This window comes from Erpetoichthys calabaricus, chromosome 12 (assembly GCF_900747795.2).
Source record: "Erpetoichthys calabaricus chromosome 12, fErpCal1.3, whole genome shotgun sequence".
Lineage (NCBI taxonomy): Eukaryota > Metazoa > Chordata > Cladistia > Polypteriformes > Polypteridae > Erpetoichthys > Erpetoichthys calabaricus.
Window position 1 is genome coordinate 35,883,608 of NC_041405.2, and position 23,269 is coordinate 35,906,876.

At 39.1% G+C, this 23,269-nt stretch overlaps 1 protein-coding gene across 1 annotated transcript; it reads right to left on the reverse strand.

Moving 5' to 3' along the window:
• Positions 1-279: 279 nt before the first annotated feature.
• Positions 280-21,587, reverse strand: LOC114662079 (tripartite motif-containing protein 16-like). The gene is made up of 6 exons (XM_028815400.2): positions 20,937-21,587; positions 13,874-13,969; positions 5,727-5,960; positions 4,704-4,863; positions 4,466-4,531; positions 280-1,222 (listed from the first exon to the last, which is right to left on the reverse strand). The coding sequence occupies exons 1-6, from the start codon at positions 21,513-21,515 to the stop codon at positions 708-710; spliced, it is 1,650 nt and encodes a 549-aa protein (XP_028671233.1). The 5' UTR covers positions 21,516-21,587; the 3' UTR covers positions 280-707.
• Positions 21,588-23,269: the final 1,682 nt, after the last annotated feature.

A 23,269-nucleotide genomic window follows, 5' to 3' on the forward strand; every position in this document is an offset into this window, starting at 1 on the left:
GAGTATGTTTAGAGTTAGTTTTAAATGTTTGTGAGGGCTAAATGGATGCAAATCTCTCTCTCCCTAAAGCAGAATATCATTAATGTTGATATTTTTGTAGAAAACAGAACCTGGTGTTTAATATATTGGTTTTATTTATTTTACATTATTTTAATGAGAAGGTCTTGCAAATAAAACATCAATAGATAGATAGATAGATAGATAGATAGATAGATAGATAGATAGATAGATAGATAGATAGATAGATAGATAGATAGATAGATAGATAGATAGATAGATAGATAGATAGATAGATACTATACAACATTAGCATAATATTAATCATTATTCCTAAAAAGAAAAATAAACAATTTAACAAAATCATACTTGGAAATGTTCCTTAAATTAGGGTCAAGGACTCTTATGATCAAGATGTTAAGTCCCATTCATGCATGCAACATTTGGTGACGGCTTATGTGAAATCTGATTTTCCTGATCTCCTTAACAGACAGAGATGGTGTTCATCAACTCCATTAAAGGGCACTGGTATAATAATAAGATGTTGACAGAAACAGATAATCACTCTGGTCTCGCATTCACCCAGTCAAAATCAGTAATGTGTTGACTCCAAGATCTTCAAGCGACTCTATCACAGGAGATCCTATTTTTCAGAGAATATGAAGAGACCTACAGAGGATATCAGTCATTGACAATAGAAGTTCCAACTATCAGATCACCAGAGTGGAGTCAACACCAACCCAAAAGCCAGGATAAAGTTGCTCCGTGAAAAAGGCATTGTACTGGTACAGCAGAACCATTGTGTCTGAGATTCCATAAAATGACAAAGTGCCAGCAGGGTAGTCTAGATACACACCTATTCTGCGGCACAGGGGAGCACATATCTCAGTTTCCTTGTTATTATGACATACAAAGTAGCAAGAATGAGAGCAGAGCAAACACCAGGACTTCTCATTGCCTCCAAGACGACATGTTGCACTGGCACCTTTCCTGTCAATTCCTTTATATGTGAGTCCTATCACAACCCATTTGCTCCATTCCACCTCCCAGTAATAGCAGGTCCCAGTCAAAGCTTGTCTACAAAGAACTTGAGACCAGTAGTCAAATCGTTCCGCATGATCAGGGTACCAAGCCCTCATTTTCCTACATGTCACCTTCCTGTTCCTTTCAGAGAGGTGGAGCTCTCTCTGCACTGTGTTTAAATCCAATGTGAGTTGACAAGAGTCTAAATGGAGAAAGAGAAAAATCAGTCTCAGTTAAACTCATTAGACTTTAATGAGGGAGAGTGAAAGTAGAACATAGGAAAAAAGTATCTTGTTTAGCATCTTAAAACACACAATGGCTCACTGTCATGTTTTGCTTCTTCCCTGATTGCTCAGGTTTTGCATAACTTCCCTCTTATGTGTAAAGGCTATGTCACGTTATGCAGCTTTTCCAGCGATTTTCAGTTGAAACCTTCAGTTATTTAACCATAGCGAGTTGGTGGCTGTCAGAGGCACACTCCTGTGATGGTTGTCACCAAATGTCACAACACCAATGACTCAAACCAACCAGTCTACGACTCACTCCAATAAAATAGAAAAGCTTTGATTTTGTCTTGAGTCGTATAGATGGGCTCTTTGTGCATAAGAGCTGACAACCAATGAATGCTGTACATTTACCGTAGTGACAAGGAATAAGGAATGCAGGTCTTTTGGATCTCACAAGTAGAAGAGAAGTTTGTCTGCTTGATGTTTTGTGTTTTACATACCACAACAGAATAGAAAAAAGGGCCAGGATTGAGGCAGAACTCAACATTCCTTTAAATCCTCCATACAGCACCATTTCTGTCAGGCAGCATGCTATTGGCTATCAGAAAAGGGGCGGGCACAGCTGTGCTAGAAAGATGGCACTCGGTCAGTAAATGTGACATGGACAGCAATTTTCAGTAATTTAAATTGATGTCGTCTGGCAACTGCAATCTTCAGTCATTTAAATTAACGTTCCGGTGACTGTGGTAGTCACATCTGACATACCCCATGACAAGAAGTCGCATAATGTGACATAACTTCCAGATTTTGATAGACTGCAGTTTCAGTTTAGTTTATTTGTTTACCTTATTCAGTTTTAGTTTACTTTATTCAGTTTGGTTTCAATTTGGTTTATTTTTTTGTATAGTATTCTTCACTGAGTGCAAGCACAGAGCACGGTAACAAGATCACAGGTTGATATAAATATAAAGTATACCAATTACTAATTACATAATGTGTACACATAAAGCAACAGGTTAGTTTAAACAGACAAGAAACAGAATGGCTTAAAACTGATTAACATAAATGGACTCCAGTAATCTGCGGTGGGTTGGCACCCTGCCCGGGATTGGTTCCTGCCTTGTGCCCTGTGTTGGCTGGGATTGGCTCCAGCAGACCCCCGTGACCCTGTGTTCGGATTCAGCGGGTTGGATAATGGATGGATGGATGGACTCCAGTAATATTTAAATGTATTATTTTTCATGTTTTATGTTATTCCTTATGTTTGTTTATTATCTGTTAATTGTTTTTATTGTGGGTCATTGAGTTTGTAAAGAGTCATTTGTAAGAATTGCTTTCGTTCTGTTTTCTATGGTTATTGCATTTTTTATCTGTTTCTTGGATTTCTGGCTTATATTGTGTATTGGGAGTTTTGATTGGCTTTTAGGTAAAAGTGACAACAGGTACCCAATAGAAACTGACAAAAGCCAAAAAATATCTTTAGTCCAATTACGTAGCATTGGCCCTTTTAAAAAGGAACTAAAATAAAGCTGGTACATCATATTCATCACTTTTCATGCGTAATATATTTATCATGTCAAAACACATTATAATAACAAAAGTAGTCATATGAATTAATATGCGTGTGAGTTGCCTTTTAGCGATTTTGACTGCATTTTCTTGCTTGATCGAAGGAGCTGTCAATTCCCAGTATCTCCAAAATGTTACATATGCATTGATTAGTCGATATAAATATAATTAAGCTTTTGAGTCAAGTTTTCTTTTATAAATCTTGACATTTGTGTGCGTACGCAAGCTTTATAAATGAGGCCCCTGGTCCTTGAGGCTAAATCTTCAGTCTATCACATTCAGTTGTGGTAGAACAGAGTGAAATGACTTCATTTTCTCATTTCTGATTTTCAGTTTTCACACGAAAAGATCTGGGCTGTACATGCTATTGTGAGTGCTTTGTCATCCTTTCCTTCTCCCCTTACCCATACATACCTACAATGAATCTCTTGGTAGCCAGATATCATAAGACTGATTATGCAAGAAAGTTTGATTCTCTGCCTCCTATTTTAGCATCTTTACACTGGCTACCTGTTAGTTTCAGAATTAATTAAAAAATTTTGCTGCTGGTTTTTAAATGAATATATAGGTCTGCTCCAGTCTGTTTATCAAAATTGTGTGTTTTACACCAGCCACCCAGAGGACTTGAATCTATCTGTCATCTGTCTCTTGTTGTCTCTTGTACTGAATGTAAAACTAAGGGGTACACGGCTTTTGCATCTGCTGCATCTCGTCTGTGGAATTCTTGACCTCATTACATTAAGGAGTCTCCTTCAACTGAACTGTTTAAAACGAGATTGAAGACACATTTCTATTCTCTCACCATCTGTGACCTTCAGTGATACTAATGGTTTCCTCCTCTTAGTCACTTGTTTGTTTCAATTTACTTACTGCTGGTTGTATTGTATTTTATTGTATTTTATTTCTGTTAATTTAAGTTATGTGTATTGTATGTTTTTAATGTAAAGCACTTTGGCCACAGCATTACCAATGTTGTTTTAAATATGTCCTATAAATGGGTAAAAATGTCCTGTTTGAGTTCAGACAAATTGTTGCTGGCACAGCCATGCTCACATTGCACTAACATTTGGTGCCACCTAAAGGATAATTAAATCTGTCTACTATAATAAAAAAATCCTGGGATGAGATGTGACTTTTTCCGCAAGACTTTGTGCCAAGAGATTTAACCAAGCCCAGGGCCAGAAATAAAAGACAAAGAGTAGATGACAAAGTAGAACATCGTAAAGAATTTAAAACGTTGGCGCAATACACATGTAAAGCAGGTTAGAGAAAATTAAAGTACTAAAATTCGAAAGTCTCCAAAAAATTATAGTAAAGATCGCATTAGTGCAAACAAATGGAAATTATTACTTGGTGAAATAACGGAACAGCGGAAAGAAATTGAATATATTGTTCGGATTTAAACTTTACATCGGAGACTTGTAGACGGTCTAATTCGTGTTGCCATCAGGGATAAGTAGTGTTTCTTCCCTATGAAGAGGCGTATCCATGAGAATTAAAAGATTTGTTGTTTGGTGAAACTGAAATCCACATACGTGAGCGACAGAGACGAGAAGTGGCTGGCGCATATCGCAGGCCAAAGGGTTAATGAGCGAAGCGAGCAGGGGGCTAGTAAGGATAAAGTAAATTCAACATAAACACCAGCTTACACTGTAAAAACTCCTGTCTTCTTGGTGATGTTGGACTTGATGGTATGCCAGCTGGAATGTCATCCACTGCATAAAAAATAAGGAGATCAATATAATAGCAAAGAATTTGAATTGAGTTCATGACGAATGATGAAAAGAAAGCCTCCTCTTCTGGTCCAGTCTGTGATAATTACCTGATAAATTGTTAATGCCTAACTTGTCTTGCTAGTGAATTTTAAAATATCAGCAGATACTACACCTGCTAGATGGAACGTCACAATGTCATCCTGGCTTATTTTCTCCAGGTATTCCTTCAGCTGGGACAGCCCTTTTCTCAAGTCTTCAGTAGAGAAACCAGTAGTAACAGCAATGCCGAGGGAGTCCCTGTCTCCAGGTGGAACTTGAACAGATGAGAAAGTCTGTATAGGCAGAGAGAGGAGATGCAACATCAAAACAGTCCCATCACACAAAAACAGAGGATTTCTGGGTATTACTTTAGATTAGGTGTCCATAATTATTCTGTACTTACCATGTAATTACCTATATACTTACAGAGTAACTAGGTGTTGTTACCTTGCATTTACTGTACAACATAATGTAATGCTGAGGTTAAGGACTCAATTGCAATTGTATTCCACAATTTATATACATACGTACTTATAAAAATTGTGGAGTAACAATTACAATTGAGTACTTAATTATAGAGTTGCACTGTATTACACAGTAAGTGCAATGTAATGACAGCTAGTTACTCTGTAATTTTACAGTGTCGCACACATGCGCATGGGGGACAGCTTAAGGGCTCAGGTGATGGTAATAACCTGCCAAACCAGGAGTTACTGCTGTGGTTTAATGCCTTCTCTCTTACTCCCTCTACAGAACAGAAGCCTAACCACCACTCCAATGCTGACGTCACTTTCGTTGTCCCTCCTGGACCCTCCCCTTCCTGTCAAAGAACCTACATATTCAAGATGGCCATCAACCTAGGCAACTCAGTCTGGAACTATTGTCTGCAAAGACGTTTCCACACCTGTTTAATGTGCTGGCATTTAAAATGCGGGGTTCACCCAGTGTGCTGTTTCCCCAACTCTTTACAACAGGTAATTACATAGTAAGTACAGCATATTAGGGACACCTATTATCTAAAGTGATACCATTTCTTCTTGTATTAAGAACCTAGAACACCTTATGTATTTGCCAAGTGCTTCGTTCTTTGCTCTAAACGTTATCAGATCTTTCACAGCCTAACCTGATGAGCTTCCTCCTAAATGGAAATTCTCACCTGAAGGAAATGGATGTGGTCATCTGTCCCTAAAAGGTCAGTCAACTCACTATTTCTTCTTTTTAGCTCTTCAATCTCATTCTGTAGTTGCTCCATGACTCTTTCAGCTTTCCTCAATTCCTTCTTCTCTTGGTCTCGAATCCGATTTGAAATTTTCCTGTAGGTTTTCTCAATGGAGTTGGTCAAATCAGTGAAGCTTTTTTCAGTTTCCTGCACCTCTCTATCGGCAGATATCTGATGGAATACATCATCCAATCACTTTTCATTTTATACTATGCACATCACATCAAGCAGAACTTCACAAACAGCGCATGAACAGAAAAAAACACATATTGCATGGATTTTCAATCACTCCCATTATTTAAAGGCATTTTATCTTTAAATTATTTGTCTCTCTAAGACTCAGGGCACTAATGAATGACTTAAGCTCTTCCCTCCCATTCTGTCTTGTCTTCAAGATCCGGCATGACCAGGCACTGCCAACTAGAAAAGCACTCCATTTCTCTCCAGGGAGCAAACAGACTGTCCTTCTGACATGCATGCTTTAGGGCATACACTCTTGGTGTTGGGGGGATTCAGGTACTTGTTCAGGTTGGATGGTCTGTTAAGACGGAATTATTGGAATGCATCAACAATGGAAAATTAACCATTAATGAAGAATTCTTGTTAGACCACCAGAACTTTTGATCTTCATGTTAACAGATTATAAGATACAGACAGCAGTCAATCTACTGTTGTGGAGCAAAGAATAAAGACTTATTAAATACCCCCCCCTGTATCTGCAACCAAATAAATGTTGATCTGCCTCGGGAACTGCAAAAGAGAAGTCTTCATAGGACGGAAAAAAGCTTAAAAGCTAAATACGTTCAATGGAAATTCTCCAGTGCCAGTATGTTTCACAGCTCAAGAGAAATAAAAAAAGACAGCAAGTATCTCTAGTCATTGTGAAAACATAACATAATTAGCATTCATAATCTTGTTTCCAGTTTGGGGATGTTCTAACAGTCACACAATCAAAATTTAACCAGAAGCTAAAATACAGATCTACATGAGCTGAATGTATTAATCTAATGGCACAATGGGGAAGAAGAGTGGATGGGAAGAGAGTGGGGAGAAGGCTGTTTTAGCCAGAGAAATACAAAGGGTATGACAATAAAATTGGACTCTACTTTTTGGATTTAATTGAAACATATTGGTTATAATGACAACAGGTGTAAGAGTTATTTGCATGTTTATTGTAAACAGTGAATCTGGAAAATATTTGGACCCCTTCACTTTCTGCACAATTTATTGTGTTGCAGATTGAATTTTAAAAGGATACATTTGTCATTTTTGCCCATCAACCTACACTCAATGTCTCATGACAAAGTGAAAACATTTTTCAGAAAGGTGTGCAAATTTAATAAAATTAAAAACTGAAGTCTCCCATTCATGTAAGTAGTCAGACATTTCATCACTACTTTGGAGGAGCCCCTTTTGCAGCAAGTGGAGGAGTCTGAATTCTTTCTGATACATTGTATATAATTGCTTTATAGTATGAATTGAATTACATATAGTGTATATTTTAAAGAAATATGTGTGACTAATATAAATGTCTAGGTTTTGCTTCTAATGAGTGAGGTGGCAGAGTTCACCGATTTTAAAGAAGTACCTGAAGTAACATCTGATGACCTCTTGGGTGCAGCCATCAGCAGAGTGTCGACCATGTCGAGAGATTTACTTACCTCGGCAGTGACATTCATGTCTCTAGTGACTCTTCCTATGAAGTCATGTGTATTGTATGTTTTTAATGTAAAGCACTTTGGCCACAGCATTACCAATGTTGTTTTAAATATGTCCTATAAATGGGTAAAAATGTCCTGTTTGAGTTCAGACAAATTGTTGCTGGCACAGCCAGAAGATTGAGAGAGCATGGGAGGATCTTACGGTCACTGGAAGGGATGTACATCACTCTGCTAAAGGACAAAGGTCCAAGTCTATAGAGTCCTGGTGCTCCCTGTTTTGCTATATTTGCTATATGGTTGCAAGTCATGGACGCTATCCAGTGACCTGAGATGAAGACTGGACTCCTTTGGTACTGTGTCTCTTTGGAAAATCCTTGGGTACCACTGGTTTGACTTTGTGTCAAATGAGCGGTTGCTCATGGAGACCAGAATGAGGCACATTACATGCACTGTGAGGGACTGTTAGTTACGGCACAACAGGGTGATCCGGCTCACATAGCTGAGGATCCAAGCGGCTGGTCCAAGCCAAGGGGATGCACATGTAACATCTGGCTGTGACAGGTAGATGGTCATTTCCGTAGGGTGAGACTGGGCTGCGTGTCCACCTGGAGGGTTGTCAACCTGGGTCCCGAGCTGTTTAGTCATATGGTGGGTGCGGCAAAGTGCTGTACCAGTGCACACTCCACAACCTGACCTGACCTGACATTAATTGTGAACTCAGATCACACCACAGACATATTTTTTTTCCTAATGTGTGTGGCCAGTGATGAGTTTGACATGCACACAGTTGAGCTCGTGTTAGATACAGAATCAACTGTTTCAGTTGTTCCCTACTCATTGTGCATGCAAACTGTCCATTCCAAAACTCCAAGGCTAGTGAGTTATAAAAGCAAACCAATGGATGTGAGAAGCATTGTGAAGGTTACGGCATCATTCAATAATCTGGCTGCCTGCATAAAATCTTATGCTACCCAATGCATTGAATCACAATATTAGGTTGAAATTTGCTTGCTAAAATTATTGTGAAATCAAATGGTCATGCTACAGTACAAAGTAGCTTTTCCTATGATGATCGTGTATCTCCAATGAGCCATAAAGCCATCAGGATATGCCAAATGTTTTACTCAAAAATTAATCATTATTGCACAAGTGACACAACAGCAAATGAGACGGTGCTCACTGCTTTTTTGTTATATATAGTAATCCCTCCTCGATCACGGGGGTTGTATTCCAGAACCCCCCGCGAAAGGTGAAAATCCGCGAAGTAGAAACCATATGTTTATATGGTTATTTTTATATTGTTATGCTTGGGTCACAGATTTGCACAGAAACACAGGAGGTTGTAGAGAGACAGGAACTTTATTCAAACACTGTAAACAAACATTTGTCTCTTTTTCAAAAGTTTAAACTGTGCTCCATGACAAGACAGAGATGACAGTTCCGTCTCAAAATTAAAAGAATACAAACATATCTACCTCTTCAAAGGAGTGCACGTCAGGAGCAGAGAATGTCAGAGAGAGAGAGAGAAAAACAAACAAATCAATAGGGCTGTTTGGCTTTTAAGTATGCGAAGCACCGCCATATAAAGCAGTTGCAAAGACAGCAGCAGCTTACACCCCCTCCGTCAGGAGCAGAGAATGTCAGAGAGAGAGAGAGAGAGACAGATAAAAACAAACAATCAAAAATCAATACGTGTCCTTCGAGCGTTTAAGTATGCGAAGCACCGTGCAGCATGTCACTTCACAAAGCAGCTGCACAGAAGGGAGCAACGTGAAGGTAATCTTTCAGCATTTGCAGACGAGCGTCCGTATCGTCTAGGTGTGCGAACAGCCACCCTGCTCACACCCCCTCCATCAGGAGCAGAGAATGTCAGAGCAAGAGAGAGAGAGAGAAAAGTAAGTTGGGTAGCTTCTCAGCCATCTGCCAATAGCGTCCCTTGTATGAAATCAACTGGGCAAACCAACTGAGGAAGCATGTACCAGAAATTAAAAGACCCATTGTCCGCAGAAATCCGCGAACCAGCAAAAAATCTGTGATATATATTTAAATATGCTTACATATAAAATCCACGATAGAGTGAAGCCGTGAAAGTCGAAGCGCGATATAGCGAGGGATTACTGTAAACTACAGTTTACAATTTAAAAAACTACATCAACAAAACACTATTGAGCTTGTGGAGTTCTCCAAGTGGTTTTCTCCCATTGTAGTAACAATAAAAAAGGGAAGAATATCCATTTACATTCCTACACTTTGGGAAGTTCTGTCTACTTTTTATTAATTGGATTTACCAATTGCTTACTATTAAGTACTGATTAACAAATCTGTGCTATCAGAATTTGATAACAGTATTTATCTGTGAAAGCTGGTTTAGACTCGGTGGAGTCCCTTCTGAGTTAGCATTGAGACCACAACCCTTTCAGAGGCTAATCGAAAGCAGGTTGAAGTTCTAGTCAATATAACAAACAAAACAAGAGCACAACATTAGTTTTAACTATCCAGTGTGTCGCATGCATTAGTGTGGCAGAACTGACTTAACAAAATGTAAACGTAAAATCAGACCACCAGAACCAATTTCTATGCCCCATGATATCAGCATGGAGGTTTGCAACCAGTTACCTACCATGTTGACAGTGAGGAAGACGCCTTCACTACTGAATGTTTGAAGTCTACATTTTTTTCTTGAACATAATTCCAAACTGCTCATCTGCCCATGAACTTTTGCAAGACTCATATTCAGCTAAACAGGCCTTGATACTGCTAAAACAGTAGTTCACAGTTCTACAATGGCCTTGTTTGATCCTCAGTTTCCAGCCATTAATACACAAAATATGTTCTGAGGGAGCAGTGGCATTTACATAAACTGCACTGACTCTAGTTAAGCGTAACTATTCCACTTTGAAGATGGAAGTCCCATCTTTACAGCTGCATATTTATGTCACAGGCTGATTGAAGGCCTCTCACCACTTTGTTTTCTTCAAAGAGCCTGGACAGAGAAGGAATTTTTTGCGCTACATGGTAGGTAAGGGGTTTTGCTGATTATGGCAATAATGCAATTAATTAATTGTTAATAATTGTTAATTAATACAAACCTACAGTTGCTGATTGTCTATCTGGACTGCCATTGCCAACTCGCAATAAAGTAGATGATATGGAGTGGTTGTACTACCACTACCATGACTACTGTCATGATCTAGAGCTTGTTTTAAAATTTTCCAGCCTTTTTCTCTGTCTTTATATATGATAGTGATATCATTTTGGGGTTTAGTGGTCAAGGAATTTAATGATTAGATTGTTTTTTTCTTTTCATTTGTGACATTTATGAAGAAGTTATTCATGAAATATGCTTTCCCGTGGGACCATTTTTTAATTATGGGTGCCAGGTTGTTGTTTAAACATTACAGCAACCATAAAATCACTGTAGTACACTTCTAGATTGTCCAAGTTTGTGGAATCGTCAAAGGAATTAAATCTTTGGGATTATGAGTGCTTCTCTTAGATTCCAAATTCAATTTTGTTTCCTGACTATTATAAACATGCGACTTTCCAGCTGACCCACCTCATGGAAGGCAGTTAGATAGATAGATAGATAGATAGATACTTTATTAATCCCAATGGGAAATTCACTTTAAGCTTCACTTGGTGTCCTCCACAAACAATAATTGGCCCAGCAGTTTTGACCAGGGACAGGGGCATTGGATTGTAGTCCCAAATGCTGCCAATTCAGTTTCTGTTTGCAACTTTCTGTGAAATCTAGAGCTAGTTATTTAACTTGTCTTTGCTCTTGTTGTAAAAAACAGCTGTAAGCAGTTATTTATCCTAAAAACTTGTAAGTGTCCTTGAATAAAGGTGTCATCTCCTCTAATCTTCTAACCTCATTAATACAGATTAGGATGACAGGGGTGTCTGGAGCCTATCCTAGGTAGCACAGGGCACAAGGCAGGAACGCACCCTGGACAGGGCACCAGTCCATCAGAGGGCGAACACACACGCAATGCCCAGTTTAGTGTCACCAATTCACCGAAACTGCATATCTTTGGACAGTTGGAGGAAACTGGAGAACCCAGATAAAACCCACACAGATAAGAGGAGAACATGCAAACTCCAAACAGGAAGTACCCAGGATGTGAAATTTGGTACTACCACTGTGCCACCATGCCACCCCTAAAGGTGTCAGCAAGTGTTAAAATAATAGTAGAAATAATAAAAAAGATAATTCAAGTATTTCACAAAAGGAATTGAAGGCTTATACTACTAATGCAGTTCATTTTTAATGTATGTTTTTGTAAGAAAACCTCATATGGTGCAGAAGGGTCATTCAAGATACTCATCTCAACATAAAAGCTGCAATAATATGGCCCCTGCACATTTAGACTGTCAGCTAGTTGCGCCTTTTATCTCATGTCAGCTCTAACAGAAGAGTGATCAGGAGTCAGTGGCTCCAAATGTGCTTCGAGATGGGAGCACAGAAAGAAGGGCACCTCAGCTAAAGGTCTTGCACAGAGAAGTCAGTGAGGGAAGGGCATCAGCTTTGACTCAACACTATGTATTTTACATTTAAAAAATTACTTGATCAAATTTAATTTTTTTTCTTGAAGAATCTGCAACAGTGTTTTAATTTATGAAAATACTAGGTTGCTTTGCCCCCTCCTCGTTTCGCTCACCAACCCCCCCAGCCTGCGTTACTCGCAACCAGTTCGTGTCTCTGCCGCTTGCGTATGTGGATTTCACTTTCACCAAACAACAAATCTTTTAATTCTCGCAGATACGCCTCTTCATTGGGAAGAAACACGACTTTTCCCTGATAGCATCACGAATTAGACGATCTACAAGTCTCCGACTTAAAGTATAAATCCGAACTAAATATATTCGATCTTTTCTCACTGTTCCATTATTTCACCGAGTAATCATTTCCGTTTCTTTGTGCTAATGTGATCTTTACTCTCATTTTCTTGAGACTTTCGAATTTTAGTACTTTTATTATCTCTAACCTGCTCTGCATGTGTATCGCGCCAATGTTTTTGAATTCTTTACGACGTTCTACTTTGTTATCTACTCTTTGTCTTTTATTTCCAACCCCAGGCGTGGTTAAATCTCTCGTCTTGCAGGATGTGAAAGTATCTCTCTGAAAACGTCACGTCTCGGCCCAGATTTTTTTTACTATAATAGCGAGACATCTCATTTTTAGATGTTAATCACCAAATACCAAATGTATTTCTGGTGTCATAGATGAACTGGGTTGGAAACCTATAGCGGGACGGGTGTCCCAACTGGGTTAGTTAGTAGTACTTTTCCTGGTGAGGAGGCTACAATGGAAGGACAGAGGGAGACAGCCTCCTTAGGTCATGTGTTCCCCAATTACACTGGGTTGGTGGTATGGCTCCCATTTGAACTCACACAGGGCTGCATAGGATCAATAGTTGTGGTGGACAGCCATGTTGGCATGCTCAGGTGCCACTAGGAAGGACTGCTAGGGCAGACGCCTGTGTCATGGAGAGTTTCCAATTGACCCAGAAGTGTGTAGTTCCAGGTTTGGGTTGAAAAGCAGCTGTTCAACCCCAGCCCAACAAGCTGGTGTCAGGTGTAGAGAACAGAGAAAGCTTACCTGGGATGGAGTGGAGAAGAAAAAGACAGGAAGGAAAGGAAAATAATTATACATCTGAATGGTGGAAGAATCCTCTGTCAAGATGTTTTGCTTAATAAAACCAGTTTAGTTTAACTTGGGACTTGAGTGGTTTAGTTGTGGCTGGGATTTAGAGGCCTGCAGCACCCTCTAGTGGCCACACTGGTTAATCCTCTGTGTAAAGACAAGCACCTTATGAGTGAGCTAAGTTTCATGGTGATGTGTTGCATGTCGATTAGCACATGTAAATAAGAATTGTACTGTACTGTGCACATATGACAATGTTGAGGCTATGAACTGATGAACCTGTCTGTGTTAGATTACTAAAATAAGATAGAAGGAGAAATGATGTGGAAGTGAGAGGACAGCAGTGGAGTAGAGAAGAGGGTGTCTTTGGTTGGTGTTAAAGGACAATGAAAATAGTTGAAATGTCTCAAAGATTATAATTATTTTTACTTGTTTAATTACATCACCAGTTTATAAACAAAAGATAATTTTCCCAAAAGACACCAGAGAAAACTGAAATATTAGTTCCCCCACAATAGGACAAATTTGTAATCCCATTAACAGACATGTAAACATTAGGACAAGACAAAGGGCACAAAAAGCAAGAAAAGCAACAGAATCAGTCTTCAGCATGACAAGAACTAGAGCAGCTGGCCAACAAACATTAGTAGCTTTGTACAACTACCAAAAATGAAGGCAACAATACGTGTAATATTAATTTAACTCCAGGGTGCCAGACATAACAATAACTGTCCATCTTGTAGATTCACTGGGTAATTTGTTCTTGCTAATCTCACCTTAATCAGGTCCACAGATTCTCTGATCTCCTCCAGTTTCTTCCATCTCTGCTGAAGTCTCTTCTGGATTTCTTTCTGTGTAGAATGGAGGAGCTTCTGCATTAGAAAAAGAAAGAACAGATACAATATTTCATAAAAATAAATTGAAGTTTCTGTTTGATGGTTTTTTTATCAGTGCACTTAAAGCATATGTCACTGCTCCACAAGGAGCACTCTGCCTTTCAGTTGAATGGTATCCTTTAATCTCAACCTGAACCGCATCCACATGACATTGGGTTGGAATGGATTTGTAAAAGGCAGGCAGGCATTGACACTGGGGCAAATGAAAGTTATAAAGTCGTTGAATTTTACTTATTTTTGCTGTGCTGCCATGAGGAGGCAGCTAAATATAATAGTAAAATCGGTACTTTTCTATTATCGTGATGCATATCGTGTTATTGTGTTTAAGATTAGGCAACCAAAGGGGATATTAACATTAGGGACCTATAGGTAACTATGCTCCACCCCCACTAACTTTAAGGTTAGTATTTGTAGTTGGGGTAGGCCAGTCTAATAATTTAAAATCCAAAAATTAAGTAACCTGGGTGGTGGCCCCACTGATTGGCATCACTATAATAGAAAAGTACCATAAGAGTAAAATCCATAAGAGTCAAAAGCCAGGAAAAGTTCTAAACCAGGAGTGTCCAACTCCAGTCCTGGTGGGCCACAGTGGCTGCTGGTTTTCATTCTAACCCTTTTCCTAATCAGTGACCAGTTTTCACTGCTAATTAACTCCTTTTCCCTTCATTTTAATAGCCTTGTTTTTAAGGATTCGGTCCTCTGAATTGATTCGTTTCTTCATTAAATGGCAGCCAAACAGAAATGAGATGTGAAACAGGCCAGTAGATGACCAGCTAAACTGGAACGTCAAACTTCAGCCAATTTCACTCCAACCAGTTTTTTAATGAGAAGCCAATTCTTGCAGTTAATTAAAGCCTTTATTAAATATCAGGACTTCTTGCTGCTCTCATTCTGCCACAGCAGACTGTTGATTTTCTGTTTTTTCTAAGACCACCATCACAATGTTTTGGTGACCTAAGCAGACCAACATGACCGAGACCTTCACCTTTCTTTATTTTCAGGTCAACTGGTCATGTGGTGGCTTGTTTTGTGTCTCATTATTGTTTGGCTGCTCATTAAGGAGAAAGAAACAACTAAGGGATCTGAGTCACGTCAATTTAAACTAAGGCAAAACAAGTTAATCAGCAGCAAAAACTGCTCACTATTTAAGAAGATAGTCAGAATGAAAACCTGCAGCCACTGCAGCCCACCAGGACCGGAGCTGGACACCCCTGTTCTAAACCAAAAACTAATCCCATCCTTCATCTAAATCCAAAATGCTAGCCAGAGATCCTAGTTAAAAAATTAAAGCAGAAAAATTATTTCACTAAGTCACACACAAACAAAGAGAATTTGTTTATTTTTCATCCTCAAAGTTGGAAAACCAGGAGGTGCACAGAGTCAACCATTGAACCTATCACATAAGTTACATCAGGTGCCATGCACTCCTGGGGCCTCATGCATAATGCCGTGCATAGAATTCACAATAAAACATGGCGTAAGGACAAAAGCGGACATGTGTATAAATCTGTGCATTCACCAACTTCCATATTCTTCCGCTAGATAAATCCCGGTCAGTGTAATAAGTAACGCACGTGCATGCGCCTGCCGCCACTCCCAAACTCCTCCCAGAATTACGCCTCTTTGAATATGCAAATCAGTATAAATAGCCCTTAAGCTGAGCGTTCTGTGAAAAGGCAATGGCAAAAGCATGGGGGAAAATAGAAGAATTTGAGCAAATACCAAGTGGAAGCAGGGAAAAACTTTCTATTTGTTTATTTTAACAGTGGTAGAAACAACAAAAGGAAGTTGGTCAAGTGACAGAGTGTCAGAGAAACTCGAAAACGCAAGTTTACAAAGTCGCACAGTGCACCAAAATAAAAAAAGAAGTTGTCAGATATCAAACTCACCATGAAATGGCGAGTCGTAGCCTACTCGTCTGAGTGTTATTTGGAAGTGTATTAGGGTACAGAGAAAAAGAGAAACAAAATAGGGACACAGTGGAAAAAATGTCCAAATGTCAACTTTAATCTCGAATGTTCCACTTTAATCACGTAGTTTATTTTGTCATTAAACCAGAATGTCATAAACTTCATCTTAAAATCTTTTAATTTACTAGTTTCTCAAATCCCATTGTAACTAAAGTAGCACGTTAAATGCTTCGTAATCTGCCCGATTTTCCTCATCTCCCACCTCCCTCTATGCTGGAAAAAATATTGCTCAGTTTCAAGGACTCAGACAGCATTTCTGCAATATATAAAATTATTTTACAGTCCCTCCCTTTCAAAGATCCAAGAGGACAGTGGGAAAAGGATCTCTCAGTCAACATATCAGAAAAGGAGTGGAAGGTAGCAATGCAGAGAATTCACTTGAGCTCCATATGCGCAAAGCATACAATTATTCAACTTAAAATTATATATGGAGCACATCTGTCGCGCTTAAAACTGTCCAAAATGTTTCCAGGGCAAGATCCAACCTGCGAATGCTGCAATCAAGTTGCAGCCTCACTGGGTCACATGTTTTGGGCCTGCACCAAATTAACATCATTCTGGACAAAAAAATTTAAGTGCCTTTCAGACAGCCTTGGTGTCACAATCCCTCCTAACCCATTAACAGTTGTGTTTGTTGTTCTTTCAGATGGGCTTAAAGTGGAGAAGGACAAACAAACTGTAATTGCCTTTACTACACTATTGGCATGTAGACTTATTTTGCTAAACTGGAAGAGTCCTAACTCTCCTCTTAAAGTGCTGAGGAAGCAGATTCTTCTTCCCGTTTCTTTTTCTTCTCCATTTAACTTTATCCGCCTATTAAACTCATCAATTTATTTATTTTTACTAACTTTAAGTTTTTGTTTTCAATCCTATTTTTTGTAAAAATTGATCTATTTGTGGTGGAATGATTACAATAAAATTAATAAAATAAAAAAAAAGTTGTCAGATATCAAAGTCGCCGTGAAAAGGTGAGTCGCAGCTCAATGTAACAGGTGAGTCACAGCCCAATGTAATAATTCTCTTTCCGATCAGCTGCTGTAGAGCTGTGATTCCACACTCAGATACAGTGGGATAAATACTCTGAGTGGTGCAGTGAGAGTAACAACGCTAAAGCAGCTATGGTATTTAGAATAGTTTGGCCATTCCATGGACCATTATATTGTTACAGGTTAATTACAATCAGATGCCTTACACTAATAAACAATATGCAGTTAATTTCAGTGTATTTGACCACACTGGAACAAAAGCACTGCTTTGACGCACTGGGTGCCGCCAGTTTGCAAAACCAAGCGGAGAACTTGCGTACGGCAAGCATTTAGCTGGTGTGAAAATGTGTGTGGCTTTACGTCAAGTTTAGGCTTTATACATCGCAATTTGAGCATGGATATGGGCTTACGCAACATTTTTGTGTGTACGCACCGTTTATACATGAGGCCCCTGGTGATCACTGGGTAGCAAAACTGTAAACAAACATGGAGTGGCCTGAAATAAACTACAATGTTTTTGAAGTAAAATGGCAACTTCATCAACTAACATTATTAAACACACTTCTGTTGATTTTATAAGGTAATCAGAACCCTCAGTGAGAGGAACTCAGGCTCAGGAGACACAAGATCATATTTTTTTTTTGTTAAACTTTGTTAAACTTAGACTGAATTTAGAAAGTGCATTACAATGAATATATTAAAAATTAATCAGAAATACAATGCATTCACTTCTGATTTGACATGTCCTCCACCTCCCATTCTGAGAGCAAAAAATCAAAGTGATTACTTAATGTGAGGTAACCCCCCACTGATACTGAGGCATCTTAAGGATTAACAGAGCTCCAGCATGTTTGATTAATTAAGAAGAACTTTAAAAAAAGTCTCATATTTTAAAAGTTTTGAAAAGTTGTCCATAAACTGAATTCGATTTTTTCAAACTATTAGCATTATATAAATTAGGACATATGTGCCCACTGTGCTAAGGCGGGTGGGTTAGGACCCTTCCATTTGGCCAAGATTAAAAAGACGATGTTACCATAATAGCTTGTGCCGGGATGTTAAGGGGTTCAGGATTATTGTGCAGCTTTTGTATTTGTCATAAAATGCATGTAGTTTTTTTTAACATTTGCCTTTCTGTTATACATTTTGGATATCATCATTTATCAATGTAATTTGATAATGCGTTCAACAAATCAGCACTGTTTCAAGCCCAAGTTAGTGTCAGAGTTTCACGGCAGTGTGCTAGATAGTCATATACAGGTAGGAATAAAAAGCTTGAATTTCCATCCATTATCCAACCCACTATATCCTAACTACAGGGTCACGGGGGTTTGCTGGAGCCAATCCCAGTCAACACAGGGCGCAAGGCAGGAAACAAACCCCGGGCAGGGCACCAGCCCACCACAGGGCGCACACACACACACGGGCCAATTTAGAATCGCCAATACACCTAACCTGCATGTCTTTGGACTGTGGGAGGATTACTTTTCCCATTTTCCCTAGGATGTACTATATCACCCTGTGACCCTGTAGTTAGGATATAGCGGGTTGGATTATGGATGGTTGGATGGATGTACTATATCATGGGATTATTGTATTGTAAACCTTATATCACAATACATAATGTATATGAAGCATGTGTATCAACATATGCCTACTAAGGTTATATGTGTTTGGGTGGAAAAAATGTGCCTTGCCTCAGACTGCTTTATGTAACAGACTGGTGCTGTTCTCAGGATACTCCGATTTTCTTCCCTTATCATCAAAGACTTGCTTGTGCAATTAATTAGACATTTTACATTGGGCCCAGTGTCAGTGTGTGCTCATGTGGGGCCTGCAATAAACTACCAACCTGTCTAGGCAGTTTCCAGCTTTGCACCAAGTGCTGATGGGATAGTCTCCTGTCCTTGTTATCTGGAGTTGGGTTAAGCAGGTTGGAGAATCTTATAATATAAAATATTTTATATCATACTCTTTTAATATTTTGCCATATGATTTCCTTAAAACTTTTTACAAAGTATTTCTTTTTACTTACCATATTATTTTTAAAAACTAAAGTATTGTACACTTTTTTAGTTTCCAGAAGGGAGATTTGTATGGTACCCAAAATTACAACAAGAGACTATTTTAGACGTTGCAACTTTTCTCATTTCATCTTCCTATATTTCTTTGGACTGGTGACTATGCAAAACTCTAAAAGAACAGACATTTGCTGTGAGATAACACTTCTATTCTTCCACTGAATGTGTAAGCTGCTTTTCTGCTTCAGGAGCATAGGGAGTAAAGAGGGATCCTGGAAGTAAGGAATCCTTGCTGGTAAAAGATCATGGATAGAACGCCATTCCATTAATGGACAGGTCTCTGCCTATTTTGATTCTGGAGAAGGATGCTGCTGAGTCTACAGCTGCTTGCATCAGCACTCACTACGGTAACCTACTATACATCATAGGAAGAAATCGGCTGTTTCACATCTCTAAAGGCTTGTTCCTGTGTGGGGCTCCACATCCACACTGCATTCGACTTTAAAAGGTTGTTTAGGAGGCGAGGTTGGGGACATAGCGACCAAGGTAATGAATTAAGACTCATCTCAGTTCTGTTATATTTTTTGGTTGAGGTATAATGGCAGTGGCTTCCTCTTTTTGCTGTCCGTTCTCATGCCATGTGCATATACACAGTAGCTCAGGTAAAAAAGCTGTTTTTGCCTTTGCAGACAGTTTTCTTTAGCCCAGAATTGAGAAGCAGAGGACAAAGCTTGACTTGGAGGAGTGGAGAAGAAGCCAGAAAGGAACAGAGAGAAAGAAATTGTGATTTGTGTTGATGTTTATTAAAAAAAGTCTTTTATAATAATAAATCTTACGGTTGCACCTAGGACTTGTGTCTGGGGTTTGAGGCGATGCCCCTACTGATCACAAGTGGCATAGTCAGCAGGATTTCTGGCCTTCTGCTTTGCAGAAACCTTCATTTAAAAAAATTGTCTTGTGACCAAAAATACCTCAGACCAACCATACATGGAGCACACTAAATGTGACTGTTACCTTATAACCATGGAGAAGAAAAGTCCTGAGAAAGGAGGACGACCTTTCTACAGGTGCTGTGAACTTACAAATGTGCCTAGAGGACTACAGAGAAAACTGAACAGAAGACGACCCACATGTAAAAAAGGACCATTTTACTGACAGCATGTTTCTAGACACTGATTGATGCCAAGGTACACTCTGCTGCAGCGTTCAAACAGCCAATGAAAGAATCACTGGAAGAGTACTGTTCTTACTTTACAACCAATGAGTCCATGGCTTGCCAAGGAGAAACCAAAGAGTCAAGACTATGCTTTGTTAGTTTATTAATAAACAGAATTATACAGTACATATAAAGGAACTCCACACACACTGACTAATGTCTTTGCTACTACTGACTGACTCTGTATGTGCATACACTAGCTTTGCATATAGCATAGATAGATAGATAGATAGATAGATAGATAGATAGATAGATAGATAGATAGATAGATAGATAGATAGATAGATAGATAGATAGATAGATAGATAGATAGATAGATAGATAGATAGATAGATAGATAGATAGATAGATAGATAGATAGATAGATAGATAGATAGATACTTTATTAATCCCAATGGGAAATTCACATATGCAGTAAAATGACTAAGTAGTAAAGTAGCACTTCACATTACAATACTCATACCCCGACACTCAATCAATACACTCATCAATACGAGGCCAGTTTACAGTTGTCAATTAATGTAACACACATGTCTGGAGAAAATCCAGAATATTAGGAGACAAATACACACAGGCACAGGGAAAAAGTGTGAATTCAACACAGACAGAACTCAGGCCAGGATCTGAAGCCAGATCTCCAGAGTTCTGAGACAGCAGCACTTGCCACTGTGGCACTCAAAAATTGGCAAGGACATCCCTCGATTCCTTCCACATTATTTTGTTCTGTTAAGACATTTAAACCCTCCTCACCTGTTTTTCAGCTCTTTCTTTCTCAGGTTCGACCATGTCATGATCACTGTGTTCCAGCCCCACACACAGCTTGCATATGCATGTAAGATCTGTTCTGCAGTAAATTTCAAAATTTGTATGGTGCTTTGTGCAGAGTTCCTCCTGTAGATTTCTATTTGGAGCAATCAGCTTGTGGTCCTTCCACACAGTTCCTTCATAGTGAGGCTGGATGTGAATCTCACAGTAGGAGGCCTGGCAAGTGAGGCAGGACTTCACAGCTCTGATCCTCTTCCCACTACAGGCATCACACTCCACTTCATCAGGTCTTCCCCAATTTTGAGAGGAGCTGGTAGTTGTTCCAGTCTTCTTTAATTTCTGAATGACTTCAGCCAGGAGAGTGTTTTTGAAAAGAACTGGTCTTGGATTGAAGGTCTTTCTGCAATGAGGGCAGCTACACTCTTGGGATTGATCCCAGTACCCTATAATGCAATTCTTACAGAAATTGTGTCCACATGGGATAGAGACAGGATCATTTAGAGTCTCCAGACACACAGAGCAGATAAACTCATCCAGCAACATAGCCATGGTGGCTCGAGCCATTGTCCTTTAGAGAGAACACCAGCTAGAAACTGAGGAGGCTTATCAACAAATAATGTTTCACTTTTCCTTCTGTAACAGGATGGACTTTTGATAAGAAATGTACCGGGGAAATTCCACCGGAAGCACACTGAAAAAACAGCTTCTCCTTTGAGAACTATAAATACCATGACACGCCCATGGTTTATCTAATTTCACATTGGCATTTTTTGTTTCTCTTTATGTTTTCTAGTTAAATGCATGTGCCTTTATGTTTGTCACAAATGTGGTTGCTGGTCTACTGTTCAGGTGTAAACACTGTGTAACAGACAGCAGGCATGAGCTGGCAACCCTACCAGGATAGTGCATGATTCATTAACTGGCCAGGATGCCAATGTACTGAATGGCCAGTAATTCACTGCCTTTACCAGATGGTTGGCAGGAGCTGGCAACCTAGGAGTAAATATGCTGGTGTCAGGTACAGACCAAATTTCTTTACCTGGCTGGGATGCCAATGTAATTGAAGAACAGAGGGAAACAATGAATTACATGGCAGCATACCAGGCTGATATTTTTACACGGACATTCACAGGGCATGTAAGGACCTGTAGTCCCATAGGGTAGCCCTCTTGGAGTCTGTGGGATTTGCCAGGGGTAGCTACTGGGATCAGTAGTCCCTACTTTATGCGGGGCTTCAATTGACCTGGAAGTGTTTCCTACTGGCTATGCCCTAGCACCGCAAGTACTCCTGGGTCTAAGATAAAAGGAGCCAATCAACCTCACCCAGGTGATTTGGAGTTGGGAGGCAGAGGACAAAGCTTGCCTGGGAGGAGTGGTGGAGAAGCCAGGAAGGATAAAGAAAGAAAAGGATTGGAATTTGTGTTGGTGTTTAATAAAAGAAGCATTTTTTAAGGTAATTTATAATAACTACGGGCTTCGCTCCCTGCTCGCTTCTCTCACCAACCCCCGTGTTTGGTTTTCCGGATACACACTTTTAACCCTATAACGCCATATGTATTATATTGGATACAGGTATTTCTAAGGCCTGTTCCTCAGTAACAGGATTAGCATTTTCCTCAAAAACCAGTTGTATACAATAATATACATGTTTTCTCCCCCTGGTGGATGATCTATGCATCACAGGTGGCAAAGGCCACTTTTTTTTCAAGAATCCAAGATGGCCGCATGCTAGGTGGAAGTTAGCAGCATTTTCAAGTGATAAGATGCCCTCATTTTGAAACAGTTACAGTAAGTGAAATGAAAAATAATGTGATTACATTTCAAAATAAGTCTTTACTAGGGTGAAACAGCTCATCATAACTTAATTTTTCATTAAATATTTTATAGAAAAACTGTCAGGAAAAGGTGTGAATCAAATATGATACTATGAGTATATAAATGTATTTCATGGGTCAGTGCATCAGTTGTTGTTTTAGTGCATTTCTTGATTAAATTTGTATTATATGTACAGTAATTCAAACTGCACTAAATATATTATTCAATGTAAGCTTGAATATTTCTTTCAGTATATATTTTGAGTATAATTTTATGTTTATGTCAGTTGTAAATAGTCAGTATATAATTTGTAAATGTAACAATGTATTGTTTGTTTGATTATGATTTGAATATTTAGATGGCAAAGAAGTACAATGTAGAAGATGTCTTAAATATGATAATTGATGAAAATTCCAGTGACATAGAACAGTTAGGGGAGGAAGATGACGATGGTAGTGATGAGGAATGGACTCCTAAGGTAATGGCTGCTACAGAGGGATCAG